Here is a 13865-nt window from a genome sequence, read left to right as displayed (position 1 = left end):
TGTTTCGAGTTCAAATTAACTTGATTGGTTAGGTTTAACCAAAAATGGATTTAGGATCTTTTGGTGATATGTCACGAGAATTTAGAAATATAATAAAAGGTGTGTCTCATAAAGCGCCGGAAACACAAACTTATTTGTTTGATTTAATATGAAAGTAAAGACGAGATCACATACATGCGTACGGGTATTATCTCTCAACCCACATTATTTATGGCCGTGGACGAGTCTCAGGCTTTTTACAATATATTACATGATCTTGACTAGTAGAATGGGAACATCCTTAGACCTAACTTCTCAACACGTGAAGTAGCAGTAGTAGACTTAGTAGCATCATCATTAACCTTCACGAACTTGACGAATAAGGTCTTAGCCTCATCATTGGTGTCACACTACAAGAAAACATCAAGGATTCTGAGGGAAAAAATCGTCGGAATTTCGTCGGAATATCGTTATTCCGACGCAATTCCGACGAAATACGTCGTCGGAAATAATTCCTCGGAATTTCTTTTTTCCTCTGAAATCCCTCGGAATTTTCCGACGGAATTCCGAGGAAATAAATTTCCGAGGAAATTCCGAGGACCCTTGTTTGTCGGAAAAGTCCTCGGAATATACCGAGGTAGAACTTCGTCGGGATAATTCCTCGGAAGTTCATCGATCGATGCGTGTTTGGACATATATACATCGATCGATAGGAGTATACCGACGGACTTTTTCCTCGGTTTATTCCGAGGAACTGTTCCCTCGGTATATTCCGAGGGATCCGTTCCTCGGAATTTTCCGAGGGAGTTGTCCCTCGGAAAATTCCGAGGGAAATGTCCCTCGCTATATTTTTTAAAAAAAACGGATCGATCGATGCGTTTTTGTTCAAAAACGCATCGATCGATGTAGTGAAAAATATAATTAATTTCCTCGAAATGTAAAAAATATTAATTTTTTTGAAAAAATAAAATTTCTGAAATTTAAATTCGAAAATATGAAATTAAAAGTAAAATTGAAATCATACTAATTAATATTCAAAGTTTCACAAATAAAAATAAAACATTCCGAGATTGGGGAAAAAAAAACTACGGGTCTGGCACGTCCGGGAACACCTCGTTCGGGTACATCCTCTGCATCATCTCCATCATTTGCTGGTTCAGCCTCCTCTGTGCCTCATAGCCCGCCTGTTGAGCCGCCATCTGGGTCTCCAACAAAGATATTCGATCATCTTTGTCCTTCAACTGAGCCGTAAGTACTTCTGGATCAACAAAGGGCGGTGGTGCAGAAGAAGGAGGAACCGACCGGGTGCGACGACCCAAACCGAACAAACGTCCCTTCTTCTTTGGAACCGACTGAATAGAAAAAAGCCAAATTTAGAAATTTAAACCAAGAAATAAATGAATTGAACTTTAAAAAAAAAGAACTTACGGATTCAACGATTTCGTTGATTCGAAACCGGGACAAGTTGGTCGAAGCCGTCGAAGCGTCATCCTCGGTTTGAAGCTGAGACACTTCGTCTACCACCTGAGTTTGGACCAGGTCGACCACGTCCCTCACAAGACCGTCATCAATCTGGCCGGTCTTCTTGTTGGTATACGCCCTCCTCATTAGGGCGAGATCATCGACCGGCTCGCCATCATTTTCTTCCGCCTTGAAAAAAAACATAAAATTAAAGAAACATTAGAAATTAGAAGAAATGCACAATAAATTTAAATTCTGAAACTCAAATAATTGAAGAAAAAGCGGTTGAACTTACCATGCGATCTCCGAGAGTGGCAATAGATTGAGCACCCAAGTTATGCTTGTAGATGCCCTTCCCTTTACGGTCGCTCCTGCGGTTGGTGGAGTTGGTGGAAGAAGTTTCTTTCGTCTCCTCCTTATCCCAATGCGCACACAACTCCTTCCAGACCGTATCGTTCATCGACTTTGGGACCTTTTAATTAAAAAAAAAAAAAGTTTAATAAATTAAAAAATAGTTTAATAAATTAAAAAATTGTTTAATAAATTAAATCGAACCTTATTGATTTCCCACTTCTTCTTCCACTCGTGGATCTGCTTCCCATAGTTGTCCATTACTTTATGGACGAAGTGGTGATAGATAAAGAGCGTCTCATCGGAATTCCAGTTGAACTCTTGCTGAAAAAAAAACACAATTAGTAGAAAATTTATATTAAAGATTAAAAATATAAGTAAAAAATTAGAATACTTACCGCAAACTGACGAAACCACAGAACCTGCTTGTCGGTTGGGAAGTGAGTGAAAGTCGGATGTCCACTGTCGAGGGCCGAGTACATCATACGGTTGATCCATGCGCTGATCCCGTTCCCGGATCGGTTGAACCTTATTAAAAGAACAAACGGTTAATAATGAATCCAAATTTAAAGAAAAAAAATGTTTAATTACCATGTTTGACCCCGTCCATGTGGATACGGAGTGAGATACGGAAGATGGTCACGACCGGGCTGTTGAACCAACTCCGCAACCCTCATCACTCCCGGAGGACCCGGAGGAACAGGAGCGGATGCAGCAGCGGGAGCGAGAGGAGCATGAGCGGGTGCAGCAGAGGGAGATGTATGGTTGGAGCTGTGGGGCGAAGGGGAATCCTGAAAATGGCTGGAATCCCGAGACTGGCTCCCCGTACCACCACGACCACGACGCTGTCGAGGCCGGGTCTGATCATCATGAGACCTGTAAATTAAAAAATATATTTAATAAATACAGAAATATATAAATTAATTTTTTTTATTAAAAAAAAATCCCAAATAATTTAATCACAGAAAAAGATTTATATATATTAAATTTTTTTAATAAATATATAAAAATAGTTCTAATAAACAAAAATAGTTTTAATAAATAAAAATTGTTTAATAATTAAAATGTTTTGTAAAATCCAAAAAATCGAATTTATATAGAAATTTTTTTTGTAAAATCCAAAAAATCGAATTTATATAGAAAAATCGTTTTGTAAAATACAAAAATCGATTTTATATACAAAAATGATTTTATAAATACAAAAAATAAAAAAATTATAAAAAAATTCTAAATCAATTCAACAAAACAAATTATTCAACCAAATCACAATTCTAAACCTATTATACAACCAAATCACAATCCTAACCAATCACCCTAACAAAAATCTATCAAAACTACACAAAAACCTAACAAATAGAACCTAAGAGAGTGGGATAGGGTCCTTACATGATTTGTGTAAGAGAAGAGGGAGATCGCCGGAGATATCGTCGGATTTCAGGGGGAAATCGCCGGAGAGAAAGAGAGGAGTCGCGCAGAGGAAGAAGAGAGAAATGGGGAAGAAGAAGGGGCTCGTGGTTATAAAACCTAGGGTCCGACGGACATTATCCGTCGGAATTCTAATTTCAATTTTCGCGAAATATTTGCCCGGTAAAATGAAAATATTCCGAGGAAATTCCGACAGATAGTAAAATATCCGTCGGAATTTCCTCGGAATATTCCGAGGAAATACCGAGGAACTAGTGTTTGGGGTTTCAAAACATCAATTTTTTTTGCCGTATTTCATTTCTTATACAATTGTAATGCATACCATTGAGGATTCTTTGTATACATGAGCATAAACCATGAAATAACAAATTTCAAAACTAATTGAAAGTATTCCCTTTACCGTTCGTTAAAAGGTATAAGTGTTTCTCTTATGTTGCGAGATTTCGTTCATACAATCGGAAAAGTGTTAATTATACGGTAAGGAACAAATTTTTGACTTCATAATGAACGTAAGACACTTAATAAGGGTTATATAGGTGTTATTCAAACGGCAAAACGTTGTTTTCGGTTTAAAAACCCTATTTCCTCGGAATTTCCTCGGATTATTCCGAGGGAACTCCGACGAAACCCTCTTCTTCCTCGAAATTTCCTCGGAATATTCCGAGGAAATTCCGACGAACTAGTGTTTGGGGTTTCAAAACGTAATTTTTTTTAAAAAAACGCATCGATCGATGCGTTTTTGAACAAAAACAAATCGATCGATTACTAAGATGGCCCGGGCCGTAAGATTGTGATCGATCGATGAGAGTATCCCATCGATCTATCGACAATCTGAATTGTTCCTCGGAATTTCCTCGGAAAATCTTGTATGTTTTTTTAAAAATGCATCGATCGATGCGTTATAGAACAAAAACGCATCGATCGATTACTAGGATGGACCGGGCCGTAAGATTGTGATCGATCGATGAGATTAACCCATCGATCTATCGACAATCTGAATTGTTCCTCGGAATTTCATCGGAAAATCTTGTATGTTTTTTTAAAAATGCATCGATCGATGCGTTATAGAACAAAAACGCATCGATCGATTACTAGGATTTACGGGGCCGTAAGATTGTGATCGATCGATGAGAGTAACCCATCGATCTATCGACAATCTGAATTGTTCCTCGGAATTTCGTCGGAAAATCTTGTATGTTTTTTTAAAAATGCATCGATCGATGCGTTATAGAACACAAACGCATCGATCGATTACTAGGATGGACCGGGCCGTAAGATTGTGATCGATCGATGAGAGTATCCCATCGATCGATCGACAATCTGAATTGTTCCTCGGAATTTCCTCGGAAAATCTTGTATGTTTTTTTAAAAACGCATCGATCGATGCGTTATAGAACAAAAACGCATCGATCGATTACCAAGATGGCCCGGGCCGTAAGAATGTGATCGATCGATGCGTTATAGAAACAAAACGCATCGATCGATGCGTGTTCGGAAAACAGAATTATAAGGCAAAACCCGACCTTTTTTGGATCTAAACCTTAGAACTCTCATCCCCTCCGATTTCCCCTATAATTCGCCCCCCCCTTTCTCTCTCTATAATCATCCGATTTGAACAATTTTGGGCTCTATTCCACTTGATTTTTCGAGCTCTACCTGATTCCTACACTCGTCTTCACCCTAAGACAGGTATACTCCGCGAATCTCCACATTCTGAAATCGTGTTCTTGAGCAATTTTTTGGGTTTTGTGAATTTCTTATTTCCGTGTTGATTCCTTGATCAAATATGCATGAAACAGATGTTTAAACATGGAATAGAACACAATTGTCTGTGATCAACGAGTTTGGAACATGATTTGAGATGATTTAGGGATAGAGAATTTTTTTCAATTTCGTTTTTTTTTATCACAACTCGATTTTGCTTTTCATTTTCATGTTCAGCTTTGCCTTCTTAATTGATTATAACCATGTTGAGAGCAATGATTCTATTTTGTAGAGAATGAAGCGCACGAAAACATCAGCAAAGAAAAACACACAAGAAGCGGGTTCGTCACAGCTGGAGAAGCAAAGGCCAAAGAAGTGGGATAAGTCTGATACCACCCACTACAACAACATGAAGAAGGTAGCCGTTCCGGCTACACAACTAGCATGTCCTGAGACGATGACAATATTGGGAATCAAAGCAGACATTGAAGGACTGTTCCAGAACATGGGTCTAGGCCAACTATGCAACCTCAAGGAACCCACTTATCCGGAGTTGGTACGCCAGTTCATAGCATCCGCATACGTCACCCGTCCCGATGATAGCCATCAGGAAGGTTTTCTGGCATTCGTAGTGCAGAAAGTATACTATGAGGTATCTTTCACAGACCTCTGCGGACTATTTGGATTGAGTGCGGGGGAGAGGACATATGGTCTTTATTGGACTTCAGAGCTGTTGAACTTCTGGGAAACGATTGGCACAGGGGTTTATAGATCTTCTCAGGCAAAGGAGTCACTTATCCGGAGCCCAGTACTGAGATATGCGACACGCCTCATTGGCTCATTGCTATACGGGACAACCACAGCCGCATCAGTCACGCAATGGGAGTTGTGCCTCCTGTACCAAGGTGTGAGGCATTTGCTACCGGCATTTGGAAACTCTACATTCCCACCTGCTACTGCCTTCAACATGGGAGCGGTGCTGGCCGCAAACTTAGCAGGATACAAGGGGAAAGTAACCAAATCCAAGAGCAATGCATGTGGATTTGGTGCAGTGATTACTCGGATCCTTAGACATGTGGGTGTAGACTGTGAGAACCACCAGGTAGCACTGGACAGATCGAACAACATTGCTTGGAACTACCTGGATGTCATTTCTCTAGTAAGTAAGGAGTTCATAGCTGGTCCCCACTCGAGGATCGATCGGGATGGTCCTTACGTCTACGTATTCCAGGACCGAGCGAAGAAAACACTCTACTGCCACCTGCCTCAGATCGGCCTGACTGCTCTACTTTCAGAGGCTGCAGTTGAGTTTCTACCCCCTGCTACCGCACTAGTAGACAAGCCATCCTTCTTCACGCCAAAATATCAGACCAAAGGCAAGGGCGTGGTTGATGAAGAAGGACAAGATGAGGCTGCACAAGCCATTCCAGATGATTCACAACCCCATCAGCTACTCCCATCAGACTCCAGCCAGTACAAGCTGCAAGAGCTTCCACCGAACGCCACTTCGCGCCAGCAACAACATTGGAGAGATCAGAGCATAAAGACAAACAACGACATGCTACACAAGATCTGGGCTGCCATTTCACGTATCAGGCCGTGTCGTTGCCAAAAGGATGATGTAGTTCATCGGGACAACTCTCCATCCAGCTCTGGTTCGGGTTCGAGTGGTACACACAGGGTAAGAAAGAGGTCCAAGAGACCCAACGATGCAGGAACATCTGGAGCAGGAGACGAGGAGTAGGAGCTATCACCGGCTATTTTATTTTCTTTTCTATTCTAACGTTTTATGGTCTTATTTTCTGTTAATTTTGAACTGAGTTTTTTTTTAGGTTTCTTAATTATGAGTTCGTATTTCTTTTACATGGTTTCTTTGTTTTATTTGGTTGTGTTTTGTGTAGCTTTTAATTCGTATTCAGCTTTGCCTTGCTAGATAAACCAAATAACTATTATCCAAGGAAAGAGGTTATATCAAGTGTTCCTCGGAATTTCCTCGGTATTTCTTAAAAAAAAAAAAAATAAGTTCAATGGTAGTCTGTTTCCGAGTCATCATCACCAGATGAATCTGAATCTGGATCTTGGTGAAACTCTCCAATTACTGGTTCATCCTCTACGTGAACGACGGCTTCCTCTCCAAAGTCGGTTAAATCGACTACAAGGCCAACTCCAGCTAAATCTTCTGCTGCACTACAGTTGCCGGATGTGCTTGGTTGTAGTGGGTCTTCCAGCTCAGAACTTCCCTGAACTCGGCCTCTCGGGTTGAGTCTTGTAACAGTAACCCATGGATCATCTCTGTTCCTTACCCGGGGGTACTTGATATAACAAACCTGTAACATTTAGAAAAATTATAAATTAATACACATGATGATGAATCATTCTGAATAATTAACATTTAATTACCTGATCGGCCTGGGAAGCAAGAATGAAAGGATCATAATATTGCAGCTTTCGCCTCGAATTTACTGATGTAACACCAAATGCATCTGTTCTCACACCTCGATCTGGGGTGTTGTCGTGCCAATCACAATAGAAAACAGTACAGCGCAATCCAACCATGCCCAAATACTTGATTTCCAAAATCTCATGTATGTGTCCGTAGTATACATCATCTCCTGATGCAGAACAAACGCCAGCATCATAAGTCGTACTCGAACGTCTCCTCTTCTGAGTTGTGAATGCATATCCTCGAGTACAAAATCTCGGATATGACTTCACAACAAAGTTTGGTCCAACGACCATCTCACGTATCCAATCGTCAAATGTTTCACCTCTGGCCAAACCAGCAGACACCTATTAATAGCACATATATATATATATATATCAATAAATGTGAATTAGTATAAATATGTGATAAAATATATTTTAATTTGTTTAAAGCACTCACATAAGTAAACATCCATCCAGTAAATTCTCTCTGCTTCATTTCTTCTAGTTCGTCCTCTGTGGCGTATCTATACTCGAACCGCTTTTCTGCCATGAAAATCCTGTATATGATGACAATAATGTAATTAATTAAGATTTAAATTTCAACTTGTTAAAATAAAAATTTGTAAGCTCATTTATTTACCTCTCATATTGAAGAACGTCTTCGCAGTTGGTGAGCAAATATGTTTGCAAATGACTGCGCTCCTGCTCAGTAAGTCGACGGTCCTTTGGTTTTCCGCTAAGTCGTCCAACGTCTGTGAAAATGTCTGGAACCGTAACATGATATGTTGCCCGTTCGCCTCTATCATCATGCCGAGCAGGTCTTCTGTTTTTGGTCTGAACTTCTGCTGGAAAGTAGTACTCGGCAAAGTTTGAAGTTTCTTCATTGATCATCTGTGCGACTATAGAACCTTCCACCCTACTTAAATTTTTCACCATCTTCTTCAAATGGAACATATACCGCTCATACAGATACATCCATCTATACTGCACAGGACCACCAAGTTCCAATTCTCTTGCCAGGTGAATAACAAGATGCTCCATAACATCAAAAAATGAGGGAGGAAATATCTTCTCAAGGTTGCACTGAATCACGGCTATGTTAGTCTTCAAATTTTCAATACCTTCAAGAGTCACTGATCTCGTGCATAAATCGCGGAAGAAACCACTTATCCCTGCAATTGCTTCATGAACATTTCGTGGTAATATTTCCTTGAAGGCGAACGGAAGGAGGCGCTGCATCATTACATGGCAATCGTGGCTTTTCAAGCCAGTAAACTTTCCTTCCTTTCTGTCGATACAGTTACGCAAATTTGATGCGTAACCGTCTGGAAATTCCACATCGTTTGAAATCCAATCAAAGAACGCATCTTTTCCCGCTGCATCAAGTCGGTATATGGGAAAAGGAGCCCTACCATTCTCATCAACATGAAGTTCTGAACGAGCACATATATCGACTAAATCCAGTCTTGACTTCAAATTATCCTTTGTTTTACCTTGAACATTAAGGATCGTGTTCATGAGATTGTCAAAAAAGTTCTTCTCAATATGCATGACATCTAAATTATGCCTTAGCAGATGATCCTCCCAGTATGGCAGATCCCAGAAAATACTTTTTTTGTGCCAGTTATGTAGTTCTCCAACAGCATCTACCGGAAAACGCTCATGTCCACCGACTTCTGGCGTCCTTTCTGCACCAAAATCTCTTAGTTGTATCTTCAAATCTTTCCCACAAATTTCCGGAGGTGGACTGTCAAACACCCTCTTGTTCTTCGTAAACAAATTCCTACTCCTACGATATGGATGATCAGGTGGTAGGAATCTCCTGTGACAGTCAAACCAACACGTTTTCCTTCCGTGCTTTAGTTGGAAAGCATCAGTGTTATCTTGACAATATGGACATGATAGCCTTCCATGCGTTGTCCATCCAGACAACATACCATATGCTGGAAAATCACTTATTGTCCACATTAGTACTGCCCGCATTTGAAAGTTTTCTTTACACGAAACATCGTATGTTTCAGCACCTTGAGCCCATAGTTGTTGCAACTCATATATTAGTGGCTGAAGAAACACATCAAGTGATCTCTTAGGATGCTCTGGTCCGGGAACGAGAATCGAGAGAAACAAAAACTCTCGTCGCAAGCACAAGTTTGGGGGGAGGTTGTATGGTGTAAGAATGACGGGCCATAGAGAATACTGTCTTCCACTCTTGCCAAACGGACTGAAACCATCAGTACATAATCCAAGGTAGACATTTCTTCTCTCATACGCAAAGTCGGGATACTTTGATTGGAAATGCTTCCACGCTTTTGCATCTGAAGGATGTCTGATCTCACCATCTGTTGAGTGCTCCGCATGCCATCTCATTGGTTGCGCTGTGCGTTCAGACAGATACAACCTCTGCAACCTTTCCGTCAAAGGTAAATACCACATCCTTTTATATGGCACTGGAACTCTTCCAATTGTATCTTTATAACGAGGCTTTCCACAAAATTTGCATGTAACCCGCTGTTCATCCACCCTCCAATAAATCATGCAGTTGTCGCTGCATACATCTATTACCTGATACGATAAACCAAGACCAGCTACGAGTTTCTGAACCTCGTAGTATGAACCAGGAGCTACATTATCCTCGGGTAGAATACCTTTTACAAAATCAGCAATCGCATCCACACAGTCTTCAGCCAAATTATAATCTGTTTTAATGCCCATCAATCTTGTAGCAGATGATAAAGCTGAATGACCATCTCTGCAACCTTCGTACAATGGTTGCTTTCCAGCATCCAACATATCATAAAATCTCCTAGCTTCTGCATTGGGTAAATCTTCCCCTCTAAAATGATCATTTACCATCTGCTCAGTACCTACACCATAATCTACATCCGTTCTAATTGGTTCTTCTAATCTAACCGCTGGCTGAGGTTCACTAGTACTACCATGTTCATAATCAGTTTCCCCATGATGATACCAAATTTTGTAACTTCGTGTAAACCCACTCAAATATAGATGAGTCCAAACATCCCACTCTTTAATAACCTTTCTATTTTTACAATTAGAGCAAGGACATCTTAACATACCTGTTTTTGCTTCCGGTTGTCGGTGAACTAACCCCATGAATTCAGTTATACCTCGTTGGTATTCTTCCGTAAGCAATCTCGTGTTCGGATCCAAATGAGGTCGATCGATCCAAGAACGAAAATAATTTGAAGAAGACATATTTTTTATGAATCAAATTCGTGTGTAAATAGAGTAAGAGGGAGGATGAAGATATGAAGTGAATGAAGAGGAAGAGGAGTGCTTGTATTTATAGTTTAAATCCTGCCGACATACCGAGGAAATTCCGACGGAATTCCGACGGACAAAACTAGTTCGTCGGAATTTCCTCGGAATTTTGTAAAATCCCCCAACGGCTCTCCAACGGCTATAATATTTCCTCGGAATTCATCGGTTTTTTCCGAGGAACAGAGTTTTCCTCGGAATTTCCTCGGAATATTCCGACGGACTGTAGTTTCCTCGGAATTCCGTCGGTATATTCCTCGGAAATTCCGAGGAAACCCAATTTTGTGTTTCCTCGGAATTTCCTCGGAAATTCCTCGGTATATTCCGAGGATTTCATTTTCCGTCGGAATGTCCGTCAGAATATCGCTGTTTTCTTGTAGTGTCAATTAGCTGTGGTGCACCCAACCAAGCCCCTGGGATGGTTCCAACGGTTCCAGATGAGGTGGTCAACTTGTAAGTGTGTGCTCCTGTAGCTTCTTCTATCTTAAACAAGCTATTTGGGGCCGTACTTTCACCACCGATGATAATGGCAGGCTCCTTGGCAGCGGATGAGGAAACATCGACTGCCCATAACTTGGAAAGCTCGTTGCATACCGGCCATATCTCGGACCTAAACTCGATGTTTATGGAGGTAGATGTGTAAATGTAGTCTGTGCCGACAATAACTGGCTCATATCCGAAGCTAACCGGCAGGCCCGGTTGGGAGGGAAGAAGTGTCTGGGTGATGCCAAGTGGACAAAACGGAAGTACGTTAATGGCGGCTGGAACAAGACCACCGCCGTTGCTCTTAACCGGCTGGATGAAGTATTTTGCAGCGCGCTTAACTGGATTTCCGTTGGAGTCCTTCACCTGTTCTTTGCCGTGGGTGCAGACAGCTGCAGCCAACAGGAGAGTGATGATAAAAGGGGTCACTGAAGGTTTCTTCATTTTGATTGTTTTGTTTGTGTGAGTTTTAGGGTTTTGAGTGAGTTGTGTTGTGTTGAGCAAACACATTGTACCGGTATTTATAGGAAGTTTATGCGGTAAAAATTAAAACCTCGTGGTGTGACAGTAAAAAAATCATCGGTGGTTTATAAAACTAAAGGTACCTATCAGCTTTAAATACGTTTTGGCTCTTTCCCCATCTCACATTATGATCTTTCCCGTGACATGGGTTGGTTTCTAGTGTAGTGAGGGTTGAGTGTACGTTCACTGATCGGAACTTCGATTTTTAGCACGAGGAAAATGCACGGTGGTGCTTAGTAACTAACATAGAATATAAAGACGAACGATAACACAACAAATAAGTCATGGGAAGAAGACAAGATTTCGATAGGGATGAGTGAAAACAAACGTACGAATGAATGTCAACATCGCTTCTGGCCACAGCTGTTTTCTATTAATTTTTTAAAAAATATTAGCTAAAACAAGTATCACAAAATGATTTCTACATTTTTGCAAGCAAACAAATAAGTGACGACAGAAAATTTACAATCAAAATTTATAACCAGAGAACGACACGAATCAAAGACAAGGAAGAGTAAAAACGTTGGCTTAATGAATTATACTCAAGAAGAGAGGAAGATGCAGAAACATTATGCATTAGTGGACCATATCATCATTTGTCTGGAAATTAAAACCCTCACACATACGACATCAAGGATTCACAGTTGCAAGACACATGTCCCTTACTCTGTTCCTTTTAGTTGCTCCAGTTAGAATCACGTATGCACTTGAGATTTTTTTTTTCTGTAAAATGGACGATTCTTTTCAATGTTTTAATCATATCACAAGATTAGCTTTTCTCGGCTTCGCCGCTTAGCTTTTTCTAAGGTATTTTCTACATAAGAATATAGTTGATGTACGTACTACGTAACAGCAGCTACTTTGTAATCTAGTTGGAGGATATTGAAAAAAAATAAAAGTCCCAATCTTTTGATATTTTTGTTCATTTATGGAACTCATCACCAAATCTTTATATGTAAATAAACCAATTAATGAAGTTGTGTCTCGTTCTCTCTCTCTCTCAACAAAACTTTGGTTCTGGGAGTACACGAAGGACCATAAGCCAAAGATCAGCAAGCACAATTGCCTTTAACGACTGCCTTCATGAAAAAAACGAGTATCGATCGAGTCTTCTCTGTTACAAATGAGTTCGGGTTTTGACCTATGTGAATGTGAAGGTATCGATCAGAAACTTTTCTCTGCTGTCGTGTTCCAAATGATAAGCATTCAACTGCCTCCAATGATTGCCTTGGAAGACACGTCGAGCTTAGGGCATCATTACTCGTTTTTATAGGAAGTTTATGCGGTTAAATTTAAAACTGCGTGGTGTGACAGTAAAAAAACATATGTGCTAAACAAAAACCGAAAGGTATCTATCAGCTTTAAATACGTTTTTGGCTCTTTCCTCTTCTCACATTATGATCATTACCATGACATCGATTGGTTTCTAGACTCTACGGTAACTGATTCAAATTTCAATTTTCAGCACGAGGAACATGCACAGTGGTGTATCGTATTAGTGAATGGAAGTCTTTGGGCCATAAGGACAACAGAAGACAATGGTGTTATTACTCTATGCGGATGACATTCTGTTGACTGGCAGTGATGAAACTCTGTTACTACCACTTGTGGAGTCATTAGGAAAACGTTTTCCAATGAAAGATCTTGGTCAGCCAAGCTATTTTCTTGGTATTGAGCTACAATCTACGGAAGGGGAATGTTTTTTCATCAGTCAGCATATGTCAAGGAGATACTTCATCTTACGTCAATGACTGACTGTAACCCAATGCCAACACCGCTTCCGTTAACACCAGACTATGAAGAATCAGAACGGTTCTTAGAGCCTACTTACTTTCGGAGTGTGGCAGGTAAGCTTCAGTACCTAACAATCACAAGGCCTGACATACAGTATGCAGTGAACTTTGTATGTCAGAGGATGCATTCGCCTACTACAGCTGATTTTGGATTTCTAAAACGCATCCTACGATATCTCAAAGGCACTCAAACGCTTGGTTTATACATTCAAAAGGGAGAGGGAGAGCAACTTCAACTCTCAGCCTATTGTGACACTGATTGGGCAGGCTGTAAAGAGACAAGAAGATCTACAACTGGCTTTTGTACACTGCTAGGGCCAAATTTCATCTCTTGGTCAGCAAAGAGACAAGCAACAGTTTCAAGATCATCTACAGAGGCTGAATACAGAGCTTTAGGGGCTACAACTCAGGAGATTGCGTGGATATCTTTCCTCCTGCGTG

General features: G+C 40.5%; 1 protein-coding gene across 1 annotated transcript; it reads right to left on the bottom strand.

Annotated features, from left to right (window-relative positions):
- Positions 1-88: 88 nt before the first annotated feature.
- On the bottom strand, positions 89-11608 carry LOC106376834 (kunitz trypsin inhibitor 2-like). Its single transcript, XM_048761366.1, has 2 exons — positions 11012-11608; positions 89-387 (listed from the first exon to the last, which is right to left on the bottom strand). The coding sequence occupies exons 1-2, from the start codon at positions 11551-11553 to the stop codon at positions 261-263; spliced, it is 669 nt and encodes a 222-aa protein (XP_048617323.1). The 5' UTR covers positions 11554-11608; the 3' UTR covers positions 89-260.
- Between the last annotated feature and the right edge of the window lie 2257 nt (positions 11609-13865).

Source organism: Brassica napus, chromosome C6 (genome assembly GCF_020379485.1).
Source record: "Brassica napus cultivar Da-Ae chromosome C6, Da-Ae, whole genome shotgun sequence".
Lineage (NCBI taxonomy): Eukaryota > Viridiplantae > Streptophyta > Magnoliopsida > Brassicales > Brassicaceae > Brassica > Brassica napus.
The sequence above is the reverse complement of the archived record's forward strand: the minus strand, read 5'-3'. Positions and strand labels throughout refer to the sequence as shown.